This window comes from Molossus molossus, unplaced genomic scaffold (assembly GCF_014108415.1).
Source record: "Molossus molossus isolate mMolMol1 unplaced genomic scaffold, mMolMol1.p scaffold_m16_p_4, whole genome shotgun sequence".
NCBI lineage: Eukaryota > Metazoa > Chordata > Mammalia > Chiroptera > Molossidae > Molossus > Molossus molossus.
In genome coordinates this window covers 69,697,381-69,717,591 of record NW_023425377.1, presented here as the reverse complement: position 1 = coordinate 69,717,591, position 20,211 = coordinate 69,697,381, and the positions used below count along the sequence as shown (strand labels likewise).

General features: G+C 51.1%; 1 protein-coding gene across 1 annotated transcript; it reads left to right on the top strand.

The window, feature by feature from the left end:
- Positions 1-1,215: 1,215 nt before the first annotated feature.
- Positions 1,216-15,398, top strand: MAN2B1 (mannosidase alpha class 2B member 1). Its single transcript, XM_036240733.1, has 24 exons — positions 1,216-1,414; positions 2,199-2,301; positions 2,477-2,650; positions 3,012-3,205; positions 3,793-3,925; positions 4,153-4,298; positions 4,738-4,854; positions 7,158-7,240; positions 7,323-7,443; positions 7,523-7,601; positions 7,808-7,917; positions 8,216-8,323; positions 8,555-8,671; positions 9,593-9,766; positions 10,528-10,625; positions 10,709-10,826; positions 12,042-12,160; positions 12,252-12,353; positions 12,549-12,636; positions 12,818-12,898; positions 13,322-13,549; positions 14,138-14,293; positions 14,395-14,497; positions 14,982-15,398. Exons 1-24 carry the CDS (start codon positions 1,256-1,258, stop codon positions 15,089-15,091), a joined length of 3,021 nt encoding a protein of 1,006 aa, XP_036096626.1. The 5' UTR covers positions 1,216-1,255; the 3' UTR covers positions 15,092-15,398.
- Positions 15,399-20,211: the final 4,813 nt, after the last annotated feature.

The window sequence follows — 20,211 nt, the reverse complement described above, 5'->3', positions numbered from 1 at the left end:
GGGTGAATGCTGTGTTCTTATGCCAGATGAATCTGCTAACATTTCTTCTTTGGTAGCACATATAAAAACTCACGTAAATGCCTTAAATGACCTGGCCCAAGCCTAAGTGACTTACTAACCCACTGGGTGAGTTTTGGGTGGGTGTGAGGGCGGTGGAGCATGATGGAAAAAGGTGTTATTAATACTTGGACTGTTTATTTTAATGTCTTTTTTCTTGTATGTTACTTTACTGTTCCTGCAGACTGTGTCTCCAATGAGGTCAATTGGCAAATAAGAGAGCTACCTCCCTGAACTTTCTTGTGAACCACTCAGGATACCTGAGGGGTCATGTAAGAGCTGGTCACAAAGGGTAGTGTGTGGAGGAGAGACTGTTCCATGATGTGACCAATGCTGGACCCTTAGAGACTGTCTGATTGTACTTGATGTTCATTTGGACATAAATCATTACCCTTCCTTTGCCTCCTGCTATGTGCTATTCCTGGAACAGGGTGTCTGACTTGTTCAAGCATGTGAAGTAATTTTCATACCTTATAGCATTCATGTACTAGTCCCCCTCACCCCTTACCCAAGCGGAGCAGGGATCCATGTCCTCTTGCAGCCACCCAAGACGTGCCTCCTATGTAAACTTCCCTTAATAAGCTCTATTAATTATCAGACTGGAGTGGGCAGCCTAGTTCTTTGGACTTTACCTGCTCTCTGCTTATGGAGATAGATTTTCAGTCTTGGGCTTTTTTCTTGAGTCTGCGTGTACTAACATGGGTAGTTCTCCCAACCAGGCTGTATGCCTCCTATTCCCAGCGCTCCAAGGGCAGATCCTTTACCCAACGTCTCAATTCCCATTGAACAGAACAGGACCCCTATCAAATTCTCCCTGCTCCCAGCCTTGAAGGTTAATGGAACACCTTAGGACCCCATGCACAGTCCACTTTCTAGGCAAATGCGGCACGGGTAGGAAGATCTGAGACCTCTGAGCTTACTGGGACAAAGGGGCACTCTAAGTTCACAGGAAGGCCGCTAAACGCTCCTCTGTCCAAACCAGCACCTCCAGGGTGGGACATGCCCAATGCCACAAGAAGTACCACGAACCACGGCCTCAATCCCAAAACGCACTGAGTTGCGTCCTAGCCCCGCCCCTACGTATAAGCGCTTATTGGCCAGGCCGCGACCTGGGGGCGGGGCCTTTGCTGGGCCTTAGCCTGGCCGGGAACTCACAGGAGGAACACACAGCGGTGGCCGCGGCGGCGGCGGCGCAGCTATGGGAGCTAACGCGCGGTCTTTGGGGGTCGACGCTGGCTGCGGCCGGGGTGCAGCGGGTCCCTGGACAAGCTTCCGCGCGCTGCGACCACTGCTCCCACCCCTTTTCTTTCTTTTTTTGTTTTTGGCTGCGCCCAGCGCTCGGGCCGCCGGATACGAGGTGAGCCGGGGCCCAGGAGAGGAAATGTCCACAAGCCGGAGGGAAACCCCGAGTGGGGTGTGGAGGTGTGGATGGGTCTGTTCTATGGGTGCCTAGTTTATGATCGCTAGTATGACAGGGTGGCTTGAGTTCGTGCTTTGTGTCAGTGAGGGGTCTGTCTCTGCGTCTCTGAGAACCGGGCTGCTTGTGCCTGACCTGCCTCCCTCCTTCTGTGGGTCGGCTTGCCTGGACTTTGCATGCATTGAACTGTGCTGTGTGGTTGGGCGTGTGTGTGTGTGTGTGTGTGTGTGTGTGTGCGCGCGCGCGCGCGCGTGTGCATGCGGTGGCGTGCTGGATGAGAACTGAAATTCTGGAGTCAGCTGGCCTGGAGTTTCACCCTGGGTCCTCCACTTCCTGGCTGCGTGACTGTGTGACCTTAGGCCAGTCACTACAATTCTCTGATCTCAGTCCTCTTATCTGAAAACTGGAGATAATATTGTCACTATCCCGCAGGGTGGCTGCTTTGTGTTTACAAATGCTTAATAAATATTAGCTACTACTATTATTATTTTCCCAGGGTGTGAATGAGAGCTGCCCTGAGGAGATATGCCACTAGGGAGTTGTATCTGTGATCACAACTATATGCATGTCCTCCCTAGGAGGGCTTGGCCCGACGTCTCTAAGTCACTCACCTGTAGATCAAGATTTACCTTGTGTCCCCCACCCCCACTCCCACCCCAGTCTGCCTCTTGACCTTGGGGTAAGTGACAGGGTGTGTGAGTGTGTATTTGGGGTCCCTGTGCAGACATGTCCCACCGTGCAGCCAGACATGCTCAACGTGCACCTGGTGGCCCACACACATGATGACGTGGGCTGGCTCAAGACAGTGGACCAGTACTTTTACGGCAGTGAGTAGAGAGGGTGGGGTCTGACAGCTGGGACTCCCATGATCCCTTCAAGCTCTTCAAATCCTTTTTGGGTCCTGGATATTAGGGTGGGGGCAATGCCCAGCTTGGGGTCCTGTGTCTAGGACTGTCACCTTTGGCTTGCTGATCCCTGATTGCTTGACCCCTGTGCCCACAGTCCACAATAACATCCAACATGCGGGTGTACAGTACATCCTAGACTCGGTCATCTCTTCCCTGCTGGCGGAACCTACCCGTCGTTTCATCTATGTGGAGATGGCCTTCTTCTCCCGTTGGTGGCATCAACAGACAAATGCAACACAGGATGTTGTGCGGGACCTGGTGCGCCAGGGTGAGCTGCCCCAAGGAAGTGAAAAGAGGAAGCCCAGCCTAGCTTCTGTTTCCTTCACCCTGGCTTCTCTAATTTTATTGTGCCATGTGTAGACTGAATGTGCATGTGACCCTGCTTGCTTGGAATTTCCCTTTATTTGTAGAACTCCTATGTATCCTGCAAGGCCCCACCTCCAGTGGATCATCTGGGATGCCATACAGGGGGCTCTCTGTTCCATATCTCGCTACACTGTCATGGGAGAGACCCCTCTTCTCCTTCCAGGCGTGGGCATGCAGGCAGGTCTTCTCATCCCCTGCATTGCCAGACTCAGCCCCACTCCTGGCCCTGATAACCTACTTGGATTTTGCCCCTCCTGGCACAGGGCGCCTAGAGTTTGCCAATGGTGGTTGGGTGATGAATGACGAAGCGGCCACCCACTACGGAGCCATTATAGACCAGATGACACTAGGACTGCGCTTCCTGGAAGACACGTTTGGCAGTGACGGGCGCCCCCATGTGGCCTGGCACATCGACCCCTTTGGACATTCTCGGGAGCAGGCCTCACTGTTTGCTCAGGTGCTTTACCCGCCTCCCTTGAATCCTCCCCTTCACTAGCTTTGACTCCTCCCTCAGCCATTCAAGCCCCGCGCATCCCTGCAAACTCACCTGGGACCTGTCCCTCTGACCTCCCCTGGAGTCCCACTCCTTCCTCTCTGGCCTTGGCCTCTCACTGCTCCAGCCCAGACTGACCATTGTCCTGCAGCTGGTGACTCCTCTTCTCCTGGCCCTGCCTCATTTGCTAGGAAGGATCCTCCAGGTGGCAGGTGGAGGCCTGCCCTGCTTTGCAAAAGACTTCTTGACCAGTGTCATGACCCCCTTTGGTCTGCAGAAGAGGGAATATTTTTTCAATTCATGCTCCCTTTCTGGAAGGTGGAGCTGGTTTCTAGCATTGAACCCACCCCCTCTTACCTCTCCTGGAGTGCATTCTGACCTTTCCCTAAGTTTGCATATTCACTGGAGGCCTCCTTGATTTCTGACCTGCTTTTTTCTGTGCTCTGACCCACCCCTTTCGTGCTGAGGGGGTTGGGTGAAGGGGTGGTGAGAGGGCCGGGCACTTAGTCATCCTGCCCTCCATTCTTGTCTTCATCCCACCCGACTCCCAGATGGGCTTTGACGGCTTCTTCTTCGGGCGTCTGGATTATCAAGATAAGTGGGTGCGGAAGAAGAAACTTGAGATGGAGCAGGTGTGGCGGGCCAGTGCCAGCCTGAAGCCCCCTGCTGCCGACCTCTTCACCAGTAAGGGGGTAGATAGGTGGGGGCAGGACCATCTCCAAAGGCATGGTTTTACACTCTGCTGTCATCATCTTGACATTTTTAATAATTTATGACCAAGAGCACAACATTTGCACTTTGCACTGGGGCCCTGTAAATTCTGAAGTCTGACTTGGGTGGGACATGCTAGGCTTTGACTTCAGGGCAGGTCCCAGGTGCTGGCCTACCCCCTGAGCCTGGTGTAATCACAGGTGTGCTCCCCAACATGTACAATCCACCGGAGAATCTTTGCTGGGATGTCCTGTGTGCTGACAAACCTGTTGTGGAGGACCCGCGCAGCCCTGAGTACAATGCCAAAGAACTGGTCGATTACTTCCTAAAATTAGCCACAGCCCAGGTAACCTCAGTGTCCAGAACCTGGAAGACTGGTGTACATAATGCATCAGGCCCTTCCCACAGCCCAGAGATTGATTCCCTAACACTTCCCATACCCTCAGAGGAAGGTAATATTCCATTCACCCTCACCACACCCTTCTTCTGGATTTTCGTATTTCTGATTAGAAGCCTATGGACCCCTTCACCACCACCACACTCAACATGGTAATGAAAACAGCATGGCATGATGCCTTAGTACTCTCATCTGTGTGGCAGGCCTAAGAGAATTACTCAATAGTTTGTGACTATTTTTATTCATGTCCCTACATTTTCATGTTTCCACACACCCCTCCCCTCATGCCACTGTGCATTCACACTTGACCACATATATACCAAGACACAGTTGTACACAGGGGTGGCCAGGATGCTCTAACCTGAGGACATTTCCTTTCTGTCTTCAGGGCCAGTTCTACCGCACCAACCACACCGTGATGACCATGGGCTCAGACTTCCAATATGAGAATGCCAACATGTGGTTCAAGAACCTTGACAAGCTCATCCAGCTGGTTAATGCCCAGGTGAGTGTGCCCACCCTGTGTGCACATGAGTGCTTATATTGCTGGGCCTTTGGTCAGATGAGTAGCTGTGGGTGTTCTCTTACTTTTCTCTTGCTCCTATAACTAACTAATCACAACAATGTAGCGGCTCCAAACAAGAGAAATATATTATTTTATAGTTTATAGGTCAGAAGTCCGACACAGGTTTCACTGGGCTAAAGTCAACATGTTGGCAGGGCTGTGTTCCTTCTGGAAGCTCTAAGGGATAGTTTCTTTGCCTTGTTCATCTTCCAGACGTCACCCACATTCCTTGGCTCACAGCCCCCTTCCTCAATCTTTAAAGCCTGATCTTGCACATCTCTCTCTCTCTCAATTCCTCTTCCCTCTTTCAGTTGTAAAGACCCTTGTGATTACATTGGGGTCATCCAGATAATCCAGGATAATCTCTTGTTTAAGGTCATCTGATTAGCAGCTTTAATTCCATCTGTAAATGTAATTCCTATTTGCCATGTCACAGGTTCTGATAATTAGGACACAGACATTTTGGGGTGGCCATTATTCTGTCTACCACGGATGTGTTGGTATGGCCCTTGTAAGTGGCCTGTGACCTGTGGCTGTGTGGGCAGGCAGTCATTCTCCCATCAGCACAGAACCTGTTTTCTCTCTTTAATCAAAGACATTCCTTCCCATCAGTTCTGTCCTCAGAGTTGTCTACCACCACAATCTCCCTGTCCTCACCTTCCACTCGCTCCCTGTACTGCTGTTTCACCAAAACAACTCTCAGTAACATCACCAAGGGCCTTCCAGAAGACATTTCTTAGTCTTCCCCATACCACTGAGGAGCCTTGATCACCCAGATCGCTTCCTTCTGCAAATACCATGTTCCTGAGCTATCAGGACATCACACTTTCTTGGTTTTTCTTCTGCCACTGACAGCTCCTTTGCCCACTCCATTGTACTGGAAATGGGAATCTCTCAGTTCAAATCTTGGCTCTGCCACTTACTGGTTCTGAGACCTTGAAATATTTAGCACTCAGTGCCTCAGTATTCTTATCTAGAAAATGGGCATAATGGTGGTTCTCACCTGATATGTCTGTGGATGAGAGTTTAATGAGTTCATTTACATAGATCAGTCAGAACAGTGCTAGGTAAATAAATAATAAGTATTATGATTTTTTTTTATTATTATTATTTGAGGCTGAAAACATTCTGCTTCTCATTTAAGACACCAGCTACATTGTTCCCTCCTCCAGGAAGCATTCACAAACCCCAGGTGGAGATCTTGCTCTTCCTGTACTCATACCAGTCTTCACAAATACCTGTCACATCCAGGCTGATTGTAACCAACTGAATATCTGTTCAGTTGCACTTGGTGCGAATTCCATGAGAGTGGATCTGGCCTCTGATTCTAGATTGCGCCAGCGATCCTGAGCATGTTGAAGAACTGAGAGATTGCTGAGTGAATACAGTGTGTATATGGGTTTGCTTATGTAACTGTGTAATGACTGTGTGTGCAGAAGTGTAGATGTGTGTACGCACGTGAAGGCATGTAGTCCCTTGTGCTTCCCTTCACTCAGTGAACACCTACAGTGTACAAGGCACTGGTATGAACAGCCTTTCCTCAGGGAGGAGGTTATCTTCTTGTTCTTCCACCTCCCTCAGTTGAAAGTGAGCCCCCATTCATTATAACAATGTGTCATTTGGTAATAACCTGACAGTGCTGAGAAATGATTATTCCTGCCCTATATGTCATACTTAGTTTTTCTCAAAAAATTAATCCTTACTTGAGAATATTATTTCCATTGACTTTTTCTTTTTTAGAGAGAGTAGAAGGGAGAGAGGGAGGAAGGGGGAGAGAGGGAGAGAAACATTGATGTGAAAGAGACACATTGATTGGTTGCTTCCTGCCTGTGCCCTGACCGGGGCCGGAATCAAACCTGCAACCCAGGTATGTGCCCTTGACTGGGAATCAAACCCTAAACCCTTTGGTTCATGGGCCGACACTCTAACCGGTGAACCACACTGTCCAGGGCTTCATGAAATTTTGTAATAATAACATTTAAATTATTTTACAAGGTTTGTAAAATTTCAAATTTATTCTTGCATCACTGAAACTCTTTACAGGCTGGTAACATTTAGGTCTGGCCAAAATACATTTTCACACTTGGTTATTGGTTTGCACTCAAAATGTGTATTAAGAGAATCTAAACCCACTGGATGCATAAATGTGTGTACGTGGTGCCCACCTATGCCTCCCCCCTCCCCCCCCCCGGGGAAGTTTCAGACTACCAAGGGCTCACACATGCCACACTTTCCCCCTGCAGCAGGCCAATGGGAGCCGTGTCAATGTTCTCTACTCTACTCCAGCCTGCTACCTCTGGGAGCTGAACAAGGCCAACCTCACCTGGTATTTGGGGGGCCTGGGAAGCTCGGGGGGTTGGAATGCCCTGTGGGTAGTGACCTTACTCTCAATGCCTCTGCCACTGCAGGTCGGTGAAACAAGATGACTTCTTCCCTTATGCTGATGGCCCCCATATGTTCTGGACTGGCTACTTTTCCAGCCGGCCAGCTCTCAAACGCTATGAGCGCCTCAGCTATAACTTCCTGCAGGTGAGTGGGTCCTGGACTCAAGGAGGCAGCCCAGGGGTCCTGACAGGCCCCATGCCTCAACATATTCCCTGCCCCCCAGGTGTGCAACCAGCTGGAGGCGCTGGCAGGTCCCGCGGCCAACGTGGGACCCTATGGCTCTGGAGACAGTGCACCCCTCAGTAGGTGTCTGGTCAGTGACGGGGTAGGGATGGGGACGGGGCTCAAACGGGGCACCAGACCTCCGCCTCATCCTTGAGTCCCTTCTGAAAGCCCCTAAGAACCCTGGCTCCCCTGTACGAGACCTTTTGTATCTCCTTGAGGTCAGGGCTCAGTCCTGTAGTGATCCCACCCAGCTTACCACTTGCTCACCTCCATCTGCCTGCAGATGAGGCAATGGCAGTGCTCCAGCACCACGATGCAGTCAGTGGGACCTCCCAGCAGCACGTGGCAGACGACTACGCGCGCCAGCTGGCAGCAGGCTGGGGACCCTGCGAGGTGCTTGCGGCCAGGCCTGGAGTATAAGGGCAGAGACAGGGAGGGGCGTGGTCGAGGGCAGTGGGCGGGGGTCTAAACGGCTTGTGGGGCGGGGCTTGTGGTAGAAGGGCCGTAGACAGGAATGGATCAGAAAGAGGCAGCAGGGCGGAGCCTATAAGAGCTCGTGGGGCGGGGCCTGGGATGAAAGGGGCCGGAGACTGGAGTGGGGAGAGACCTGGAAAGGCTAGTGGGGCGGGGCCGGGTTGGGGAGTGGAGACTACACAGTGGGCTTGCAGTGGACCCATTTGCTCCTCCACAGGTTCTCCTGAGCAACGCGCTGGCGCGGCTCAGCGGCTCCAAGGTGGAGTTCACTTTCTGCCGCAACCTTAACATCAGCCTTTGTCCGCTCAGCCAGACCGCGGAGAGTGTGAGCCACGCCTGGGACCGGGATGGGTCCAGTGGGTGGGATGAGAACCTGCGAATCCGCGCGGCTGGGTGAAGAGGAGATGGGGGGTCGCTCTGGGCCAGATCACGTAGGACGCAGTGAAGCTGGGGCTGGACAGAGATCACATGGGGACTTGGGTCCTTGCTGTGCATCATGGATGGGTCTGGAGAAGGCCTGCTGTGAGTCATGCCCACTCTGATCCTCCCACCCCAGTTCCAGGTGACCATTTATAACCCTTTGGGGCGGAAAGTAGATTGGATGGTGCGGCTTCCAGTCAGCAAACACATTTTCCTTGTAAAGGATCCCAGTGGCACAGTTGTGCCCAACAATGTGAGCCCATTTAATAAATATTCCTTCTATGAACACCCTTCTCCTATGACTACCTCCCCTCATGGGCATTTCTCCCTTTCCCCCATGGACACCGCCCTCTCTTGGATGCCATGTTTTCTTGCCTTCATGGATACCTGCCCTGCCCATGAATACCTCCCATCCACTACTTTCTCTTCCTACTCTGAATCCCCCACCTCTGCCTCTTAATATGATACCTCCTGGGAACATTCCTCCCCTGTGAGTATCTCCCTCTTTTTAATATCTCCCCATGAAATATTTTCTATTTATGAATATTCCCCTCATCCTGGAAGGCCTTTTCCCATGAACCTCTTTCTCTCCCTAGTATCTTGTCTTTTCCTCACTCCCCTGCCTCAAAGATCTCTTCCCCCATTTATTCCCTCACTTCTCCCCCTTCCTACAGTCTCTCTACCCTCCTGGTGGGTTGTTTTCCATTTAATGAATCTTCTGTGCAATCTTTATTTTATTTATTTATTTTTTTATCCTCACCTGAGGACATTTTTCCATTTTTTGTACAGATAGAGTGGGAGGAAGAGAGAGGAAGAGAGAGAGAGAGAGAGAAACATCGATGTGAAAGGGACACATCGAGTGGCTGCCACCCGCACAACCAACCAGGGCCGGGGACAAACTGCAACCGAAGTACGTGCCCTTAGCGGGAACCGAACCCGGGTCTCTCAGGACCGCAGGCCGACGCTCTAACCGCTGAGCCAAACCGGCCAGGGCTTCTGTGCAATCTTTAATTCAGAGTTTCTGTCACCCCTCATTTTCCTCACCCAACGTCTAAATTTCTTCTCTCCATCCTGGAACTCCTTCCCCTCCTGGATTGTGGCCCCTTCCTCTATGTGCACCTCTATGTGTGTATGCCCAGCCTCTTTACTCAGCTTCCCTTCTCCCTTATCTGAGGTGGTGACAATGCCCAGCTCAAACGGACAGGAGCTGCTTTTCTCAGCCTCAGTGCCTGCCCTCGGCTTCAGCATCTACTCAGTAACCCAAGTGCCTGGCAGGAGCCCACGGGCTCCCGTGCCCCAGCCTCGATTTCAGAAGCCCTCGTCCCGAGACTTGACCATTCAAAATGAGGTGAAGCCCCATTCAGATCCCCTTCCCTGCTCTGGTGACAAGGTTGAGGTGTCATGGTGGGCTGTATTCACTCTGGGTCAGCAGGTCTTGGGTTTATGGTGTAATGTCATCAGCCCTCCATTGTGTGTTCTTGAGTGAGTGACTGCTTTCCTTGAGTCTCAGTGTCCTCTACTGGGGCTGTCTTGAGGGCCTAGTGTGGTCTTGGGTGGCCCTTGACAGATATGTCAAAGCTGATGATGGTAGGGTTTGCAAATTAAGTGAAGGTGTGTCAGAGACCCGAGGGAGGGAGCCATGTGGCCGTTGGGGGAAGAGGAATCTAGACAGGCAGGGAACAGCAGACACAAAAGCTCTAAAAGAAATGAAAATTTATAAATTTTCCTGGGTCTTTAGAAGTCTTGTGGACTCTGGCACTGTGATTCCTGTCAGTTGCACTAGCAGCCCTGGTCCTCCAGCAGACTAGCCGAAGATTGGATTTAGGGGGTTGCATTGACCTTGGCAGCTATGGGGGGAAACAGATGGGGGTAACCAGGAAAGGGTCAGCAGCAGTCACTAGTCCAGAAAGGCCCCGGAGGTGGTGATAAGTGGTCAGATTGAGGATAAGGTGGAAGGTGGAGCTGTTAGGATTTGCTAGTAGGGTCAGGAGTGAGGAGGGAGAGAGAGAAGAAAGGAAGGTTGACTCCAGGGTTTTCTCCTGAGTCCGAGGACGAAGCTGCCCTTGGCTGAAGGGATGGTCATTAAATTCTGTCCTGTTTTCTGTCCAGTACATCTGGGCTAGGTTTGACCCTGACACCGGGCTCTTGGTGGAGATGAAGAACCTGGAGCAGGACCTCCTGCTGCCTATTCGCCAAACCTTCTACTGGTGAGGGATGACAACCAGGCCAGGAAAGGGGGTGGGAGCATAGCTGGGGCCCCTTGCCTGACGCTCACCTGCCCTGGCCCTAGGTACAACGCCAGTACAGGCAACAACCTAAGCACCCAGGTCTCAGGTGCCTACATCTTCAGACCCAACCAACAGGAACCTCTGCTCATAAGTCATTGGGCTCAAACCCGCCTGGTGAAGGTCTGGGGCCAGGAATAATGATGGGCTTTGGGTGGTTTGGAGCCTGGGAGGGTGGTGTGCAATGTTTGGGGTGGGGGTGGGGAAAGGATTTGCGTCTCCATCAGATCAGAGGGCTAAGTCCTGAGGGGAAGATTTGAGGATCCTTGCACAGGGCTGGTCTTCAGCTTTGTATGCTGTGGCATAGAAAGGTATTCACATCTGCTGTGAGTGTTAGTATATTACTTAGCTTTTGAAACTCAGTGTGGTATATTCCCACTTGGCCCATGAATAGGGAGATGCAGCTTCTTGAAGAGTTCCCCAAGGATCTGTGTTAGGACAGGATTATACTTGCAGTGGATATTGGAGAGTTCACAGTTGGTTAGGGCTTCAGTGATTCTCACTCAGGGTAGGTATCTGAGTGTGCATCTGGTTGGAAACAGGGGCTCACACTTGTGGGGTTTCCCAGGGCTTCTTGTTGATATTTCCTTTTTGGATGGAAATGGGGCAGGTAATGGTAAGATTCACCTTTGACATGACTCCCCTTGCAGTGAATGTCTGCATACCTGGGCTAGGATATATATATATATATATATATATTCTTTTAGGATATAGTTTTACTATTGTTACAGAGTTACTCAAATTAACTGCTGAAAACAAGGCAGGTTTTCTCCCATGGAACAGAAAGTCTGGCTTAGCCATCCAGGTTAGGTGGAGTGGTTCCATAGTCATTAAGACCCCTTCAATTTCATTGCTCTGCCTTCCTCAACATTCAGCTTCTACTTCATGACCCAAGAAGGCTGCTCAAGCTCCAGCCTTTACATTTGCACTTGAGTTAGTGGGAGAGGGAAAGGGGCAAGAAACATTCACAATACTTTGATTACTTTCCATTGGGCAGACCATAGTCACACTGCTACTGATAGCCTCAGGGAAGACTGGGCAATACAGTCTTTTTTATTCCAGGTATCTACATGCCCAGTTAGAATCCTGTTCTAAGGAGGCAAGATGGGGTAGGGGTGGGCAGCAAGCATGTATGCCACACTCAAGATGTATGTGGTAATGACTGTAGTGGGAAGTGTGGGCATCACACCTAGGCAGGTGAGGCAGGTAAGTGGGATCCTCATGCTATTAGTGGGGTGTACCCTTATGTAGGTGTTTGTGAGGTTCACAAAGAGGTGGACATTTGTAGGGTTCACCTCCACTCAAGTGTGGGCTCACACCTGCCCAATGTGCCTGCAGACGGACTTGGTGCAGGAGGTGCACCAGAACTTCTCAGCCTGGTGTTCCCAGGTGGTTCGCCTGTACCCAGGACAGCGGCACCTGGAGCTGGAGTGGACAGTGGGACCAATACCTGTAGGGTGAGTGGCACAGGCTGGGACTAAGAGGGGGTGTGCTGGGGCAGAGTGGAAGTAGGCGAGGCTCACAACTTTGTCATTCCATCTGGAATAGTGATGGCTGGGGGAAGGAAGTCATCAGTCGTTTTGACACTGCCCTGGAGACAAAAGGACTCTTCTTCACTGACAGCAATGGCCGGGAGATCCTGGAGAGGAGGTGGGGGTGACTGGGGGCCCCCATGGGTGGTCTGTGGTTTTGGGGACCCATGGGTGATGGGGGCATCTGCTAATCCTCTGAGTGTGGGAGGGAGAGGATGAAAGGGGAGTGAGGAATGGATGAGCTGAGGAAGGGGAACTAGGAAAGGGGAGTCAGAGCCTGGGTCTGACCAAACCCTTCCCCTTCTCTCCCCAGGAGGAATTATCGACCCACTTGGAAGCTAAACCAGACTGAGCCAGTGGCAGGAAACTACTATCCAGTCAACAGCCGTATTTACATTACGGTACCCCCTCCCCTATCCTGCTCCCCACCTCTCTCAGATACTCTTCTACACAGTGGGTGTCACCCCTCATTCTTAGCATCTCCCAACTGTCTTTGGCAGTGTCCACCATATCCCGTGTTGCCTGCTTGGGGCTAGGGCTGGTTGGCAGTGTGCTTCCTCACTCTCCCCCCTTGCTTCACAGGATCAGAATGTGCAGCTGACTGTGCTGACTGACCGCTCCCAGGGGGGCAGCAGCTTGAGAGATGGCTCCATAGAGCTCATGGTGAGTGGTCTGAGCCTCATCTAAGCGAGGGTTCTCCCACCAGTTCCCACCCTGGCTCTCTTCTGGACCGTGAAGCTAATTTATCTTCCAGTTCTCTGCTAGGTGCACCCCTCTGTTTGGGGTCCCACTAAGCTGAGACCTCCATTCCTAAGTGAGACGTTTACTCCATGCTTTTTATCCAATCGCTACTGGGGCACCCCTTCTACTTCCTGACCTGTTCTGTTTAGACCTCCGTTAGGTCCTTACCTCCCCTAGACCTAGTCCTCTGCTAGGTAGGATCCATACTTTTGCTGGGGTCTCCCTCCCAGACCTTCATTCTCATCCGATCTTCACAATCTTCATTTTTTCTTTAAGTTCTTACAATATCTGGCCCCGAAATTGGCCAGAGGGTCCCTCAGCCTCTCCTGGCCACTCTCCCCGCAGGTGCACCGACGGCTGCTGAGAGACGATGCACGTGGAGTTGGGGAGCCGCTGCTGGAGTCGGAGTCGGGGTTGTGGGTACGAGGGCGGCACCTCGTGTTGCTGGACAAAGCCCAGACCGCGGCTGTTAGGCACCGGTTAGAGGCAGAAAAGGAGCTCCTGGCCCCACAGGTTGTGCTGGCCCGGGGTGGCGGCACCCCGTACCATCTGGAGGTCGCCCCGCGCAAGCAGGTGAGGGGTGGCGCGCAAGCAGGTGAGGGGTGGCGGGTGGCAGGCCAACAGAAAGAGAGGAGCCAGATGGTGGCTGATGTGGGGAAGGGTCCCTTTAGGCTTAGCCAGGACGCATCTTGCAGGCCCCAACTCTTCCTGGGAAGGCCATGATCTAGCTAGCTTCCAGTCGCTGCTCAGTCTCATCCCGCCTAGACTTGTTCACATCCTCAGCTCCCACCTCTCCAGGTTTCCTACTTCCTCACCTCGTTCCCTCCTTCTTATCTCCCCTAGGCTCGGTTCTGCCCCATCCTTGTCCATTCATCCCGCCCTCACTGGGGTCTCAGGCCTGATCAATTCATACCGCCCCCAACCTAGCACTGCCCCATCCCTCATTGGCTTAGCCCTCGTGTTTCGGACTGAGCCGGGTCTTTCCCAGGTTAAATCCCGCCCCCATGAACCCGGCTAGACTGCTCCCCTCACAGCTAAACCCCTCCCCCCAAGTCGGATCTTAGCCTTCGGGCCTGGAGTCTGCCCCGCCCCTCAAGTTCACCCCCCTCCTCCGCCCCGTCACCCCCCTTCGCCCTGCTTCTTTCCTCTTCTTTCCCGAAGTTCTCCGGATTGCGCCGGGAACTGCCGCCCAGTGTGCACCTGCTCACACTGGCCCGCTGGGGCCCGAAAATGCTGCTGCTGCGCTTGGAGCACCAGTTCGCGGTCGGGGAGGACATGAGCGGCAACTTGAGCTCTCCAGTTACTTTGGACTTGAGGGTGAGGAGGGCAGAGCTGTGAAGGAAACAGGAGAGAAGCAAGAGGGGAGTGGGGAAACCCCTCTTTGACCCAACTCAGACCGGCCCACCTACTACCCGCAGGATCTGTTCTCTGCCTTCACCATCACCAACCTTAAGGAGACTACGCTGGCTGCTAACCAGCTCCAGGCCAGTGCCTCCAGGCTCCAGTGGACACCGAACACGGGTGGGAGCCAGCCCCTGGGGCCGGGAGCTGGGGGCTGTGTGGGAGGTGTGGGAATGTTGGCCAGGACCCAGGTCCAGCTTGAGGATCTGGGGCAATGTTCAGATCCAGGTTAGGGGTTTAAGGGTCTTAAGTAGGTACAGCAAACTAGTGGTGGGTCTTGGGTGTTTGAGGTTGGCATCCAGTCAGTCTCAAGAACAGTATTTGAGTCTGTGTCAGTGTCTAGTTCAGGATGTGGGGTGGGGTTGTTCATTAACCTTGAGTTTGGGCTTGAGGGTGTGTGGGAGCTGGCCAGGCATTGGGAAGGATTTGGGAGTCTGGGAGTGGTATCCAGGCCCTGGGAAGCTGTTGAACAGTCTGGTAGTGAGGCCCTGGGGACAGATTTGAGGGTGAATGGCTATGTCTAGGCCCAGGGGAGGGAGCACGGGGGTGGAGGAGTGAGGCAGAGTAAGTCTGTGCCCTTCACTGTTCCCTTGCACCTCGCCAGGCCCCACACTCAAGCCCTCTCCCTGCCGGCTGGACCCCGCCAGCATCACACTGCAGCCCATGGAAATCCGCACCTTCCTGGCCTCAGTCCAATGGGAAGAGGATGGTTAGACCTGCTGGGGGCAGGCTGCCCCCTTCTCCACCTCAGCCCCCTCCTGCAGAGGTGGGGCAAACGTCCTCTTTTCTTGCTGCTGTTGCACCAGTGAAAGCCATTAAAATGCCACTACCAAGCCTCGGGTCGAGGTGTGACTGAGTGCTTTTTTTTGAGGGTGATAAAATTTATGACCCAGAAAGGTCTGTAATCTCTAGCTGACCCTTGATCCGAAGCCTTGCAGAGAGTCACTTGGCTGCCTGAATCCTTACACCAGACTCTAGTGTTCACACCCTGCCTCATCCACTCCTCTGTCCACCAGTCCTGCTTCTCTCCTCCCTGCACCTAGGCCATTGTACAGCTGTCTTGAGGAGCCTTCGTGAACCAGACATACCCTGGGACCTCCCGGATCTGGCTGTGAGGCAAGGAGTCTGGGAGGTCCTGGGGGAGGAAATGGATTCAGAGGTAAATCCCAAAGCAGGACTTGGAACAGGTGGATTGGAGCTGCGGGCCTCCCAGGAGAGAAAAAGAGAGCGAGCCTGACATGCCCTCATTTTGATGTGCTCTGGGATCAGTTTTGGAAGGAGACCTGATGAAATAGGAGGTTTAGGGTCAAAAGTAAGTGACTTCTATGTGCAGGCCCCTTGAAGGTGCTTTGTGGCTGTGTGTGGTTAGCCGAGTTTAATTGGGGAGGGTCTGGGCTCAGCTGGGAAGGGGAGGGCTGAACCAAGTGGAAGTGGGGCTGAGCTCAGGACAGGGTGGTGTCAGGTTGGGGGTGGGTTCCACCTGCAGCCCACGGGAGACCAGCATTCAGCACTTTTACCCTTCCCCCCAGTCGGATGTACCTCCAGAAAATATTTCCAAGTGCCCTTTGGGGCGGGGTGAGGAGGACAACCATAAGCCTAGGCCAGCTAGGAATCTCTGGGGAGTGCACCCTGGTTCGGATGAGGTCACTGGTAGGACCTGAGTGCCAACTGTGCCTCTGGAAACTTTTTCTACGTCTTCCCCTAAAGAGCTGGACCCGAGAGATTTCCGGAGATCGTGTAGTTGCCATCCTGCATGGGGTCCAGTTGTTGGGTGCACCTCCTGAAAACGAAAACATTTTTGTTAATGCCTTTTTTTTTTTTTTTTTAATTGATTTGAGAGACAGGAAGGGGGAGAGAGAGCGAGCTAGAAACATCTATCGGCTGCCTCCTGCATGCCCTCTATGGGGGGTCGAGCCCACAACCCAGGCATGTGCTCTGACTGGGAATCGAACTAGCGACCTCCTGGTGCACCGGACGACACTCAATCGACTGAGCCACACCAGTTGAGCCTTCCTGAAAATTTTCCAGCCAGAGGGGGGAGGCAGCAGAGTCAGCCAGGGTAATAATGAGCATTTGTGCCAGGGCTGTATGCTGTCTTGTTTTGGGCCCACCAAAATTGCTTAGAAGTATTCCTCTGGTGGCAGAGATCAGGGTGGGCTGGGCTGTGCACCCCAGGGATGATATCTTAGGTCCAAATGTACATACACCACCTGAAGACTTATCCAAGTCCTCTTCCAAAGGTGGGCACTGTTCTGGGCTGGCCAAGGCGACTGGTGGAGGTTGCCCTCCCTGTGTCCTGCACGGAGCCTGATAGGCTGGATGCATCCCTGTGAACCTCTTTCCTTTGGTGATGGGGCTGGCACGGGGTAGCCAGAGAGACTCAGGGTGGGCACCGGGGCCAGGTTGTGGTTCTGCATGGGTCCTGGTATTGAGCCTCCCTGGTGGTGCCTCCTGAAAACATTCATGTCCCCATCCAAAGGAGAGGCACTGGTGTGGTCTGAACAGGTAGACCCATGGGCTCAGGTTCTGTCCCTCTTGGGTCCTGGTTATTAGGGGTGCTCTCTGAAAATTTTTTTTCTTTATTGATTTCAGAGAGAGAGGAAGGGAGAGGGAGAGAGGGATAGAAGCATGTATGAGAGAGACTTGATTGTCCGCCTCCTGCATGCCCCCCACTGGGGATTGAGTCCACAACCTGGGCATGTGCCCTGACCGGGAATCGAACTGGCAACCTCTTGGTGCATGGGTCGACACTCAACCAGCGAGCCACACTGGCCAGGCCAAATTTCCCCTTTTTATAAAGACACCAGTCATAATGGATTAAGGACAAACTCAGTGACCTCACCTTAACTAATTACTTCTGCAATTACCCTATTTCCAAATAAGATCACATTCTTAGTTACTGGAGGTTATAATTTTAGGGTGATACAATTCAACCCACAACAGGTTCCAAGCATTACAAGTGCGCCCCTCCCCCATTTTATTTTACATTTAGGGATAGTTTTCTAAGTCTTCTATCAGAAATTGGGACTGACTTGGGCCAGACAGGGAGGCTGGTGAAGCACTCTCTGACCATCAGATGTCTTGGGGGTTCCACTTTTAGGATGTGCCTTTCCAAAGTGTTTTTGAATTCCTCTCTGAAGGGGAGGACTACTCCAGGCCAAATGGGAGGCCTAGGAAGATCACCCTAGGACCAGGAGATCACCCTAGGTACTAACTAGTGTGTGGCTATAGAAGAAACCTCCATAAGGTTTCTAACCCCCCTGTGGTGTTCTTTTGGGTGACAACTACCAGGGCCTATGTGAGACTGGCTGAGCTCACAGGGTTCTACCTGGAACTCCCTGGGCACTGGATGTGCCTGCAGATTTTTCCCACTCTCCTTCCTCTACATGTCTATCTTTATGCCAGTGTCACACTGTTTTGATAACTGGAGCTTTCAGTAAGTTTTTTTCTTTTTTTTATCCTCACCCGAGGACACTTTTCCATTTTTTGTACAGGTAGAGTGGGAGGGAGAGGAAGAGAGAGAGAGAGAAACATGGACGTGAAGGGACACATCGAGCGGCTGCCACCCGCACGACCAACCAGGGCCGGGGACAAACTGCAACCGAGATACATGCCGTTAGCGGGAACCGAACCCGGGTCTCTCCGGACCGCAGGCCGATGCTCTAACTGCTGAGCCAAACTGGCCAGGGCTCAGTAAGTTTTAAAATCAGAAAGTGTAAGAGCTCCAAATTTGTTTTTATTTTTAAAGATTGTTTTGGCTGCCCTGGCCAACTAGCTCAATTGGTTAGAGCATTGTCTCAAAATGCTAAGGTTTTTGGGTTTAGTTAGCATTGTCCTGGCATGCCAAGGTTTCGGGTTCAATCCCCAGTCAGGGCACATTAACGAATGAATACATGGATGGGTGGAACAACAAATCAGTGTTTTGTTTTTTTCTTCTCTCTCTCTCAAATCAATCAATAAATACAAATACAAATAAAAGAGAAAAACATTAAAAAAGATTATTTTAGCTATTTGGAGTACCTAGAGATTCTAGTATGTTATAAAAATCCATTTTATTTTATTTATTTATTTTTTCTTTTTTAATTAATTAATTTATTTTTATTTTATTTTTTTTATCCTCACCCGAGGACATTTTTCGATATTTTGTTCAGATAGAGTGAGTGGGAGAGAGAGAGAGAGAAACATCGACATGAAAGCGACACATTGAGTGGTTGCCACCCACACGACCCAACCAGGGCTGGGGACAAACTGCAACCAAGGTACGTGCCCCTAGCGGGAACCGAACCCGGGTCTCTCCGGACCGCAGGCTGACGCTCTAACCGCTGAGCCAAACCGGCCAGGGCTAATTAATTTATTTTTGTTACAGATGTTTTTCCTTCCCCCCACACTGATTCCTCCCTCCCCTCCCCCCAGCTTTGTTGTCCATGTCCATTGTTCATGCATTCATGCATATAAGTTCTGTGGTTTATCTCTTCACCAACCCCTTCTTCTGGGGATTGCCAGTCTGTACCCCACTTCCACGTCTCTGGGACTACCCCATTCCTCAGACTGTTATGTTCATTATATTCCACAAATAAGTGAGATCATATGGTAGTTGTCTTTCTCTGTTTGGCTTGTTTCCCTTAGGATAATACTTTCCAGGTCCCTCCATGTCTTCTCAAAGGATAAGAGATCTTTCTTTCTTACAGCTGCATAGTACTCCATTGTATATATGTACCACAGCTTTTTTATCCATTCATCTACTGATGTGATACATCACCTAAGGCAACAGAAACAAAGGACAAAATGAACACATGGGACTACATCAAACTCAAAAGCTTCTGCATAGCAAAAGAAACAACCACCAAAATGGAAAGGCAACCCATCTATGGGAGAGCATAATTGCCAACGATACATCAGATAAGGGGTTAATTTCCAAAATATATAGAGTGCTCATACAACTCAACAAAAGGAAGACAGAGAACCCAATTAAAAAATGGGCAGAGGAACTAAATAGACAGCTCTCCAAACAGGACATACAAATGGCTAAGAGACATATGAAGAAATGCTCAACATCACTAATCATCAGAGAGATGCAAATTAAAACAACAATGAGGTATTACCTCACACTTGTCAGAATGGCCGCCATCAACAAATCATCAAACAACAAGTGTTGGCGAGGGTGTAGAGAAAAGGGGACTCTAGTACACTGCTGGTGGGAATGCAGACTGGTGCAGCCACTATGGAAAACAATATGGCGTTACTTCGAAAAATAAAAATCCATTTTAGAATGGATTTTTTTCTATTTTTGCAAAACACTTGGTTGGGATTGCAGTGAATTTGTAGATTAATTTGGGTAGTATTGACATCTTAATATTAAGCCTTCCAATCTATGACCACAGGATGTCTTTCCATTTATTGGTATCATCTTCAGTTTCTTTCAGCAACATTTGTAGTTTTCAGTGTACAAGTCTTTTGCCTCCTTGGTTAGGTTTATTCCTAAGTATTTTATTCTTCTTGATGCTATTATAAATAGAGTTGTTTTCTTTCTTTCTTTTGTTTTTTGTTTTTTTGTTCAGGTAGAGCGGGAGGGCGAGAGAGGAACAGAGAGAGAGAGAGAAACATCGATGTGAAAGGAACACATCGAGTGGCTGCCACCCGCACGACCGACCAGGGCTGGGGACAAACCGCAACCGAGGTACGCGCCCTTAGTGGGAACTGAACCCGGGTCTCTCCGGACCGCAGGCCGACGTTCTAACCGCTGAGCCAAACCGGCCAGGGCAGGAGTTATTTTCTTAATTTCCCTTTTGAATTAATTGTTCGTAGTTGGTATATATAAACAACTGATTCTTGGG

Excerpts from the sequence above, each read along its gene's own strand:
- MAN2B1 (XM_036240733.1), top strand. The coding sequence starts at position 1,256 with ATGGGAGCTAACGCGCGGTCTTTGGGGGTCGACGCTGGCTGCGGCCGG. Across the intron at positions 8,672-9,592 it reads GCACAGTTGTGCCCAACAAT|GTGGTGACAATGCCCAGCTC; the intron begins GTGAGCCCATTT and ends CCCTTATCTGAG. Across the intron at positions 12,637-12,817 it reads ACAGCCGTATTTACATTACG|GATCAGAATGTGCAGCTGAC; the intron begins GTACCCCCTCCC and ends CTTGCTTCACAG.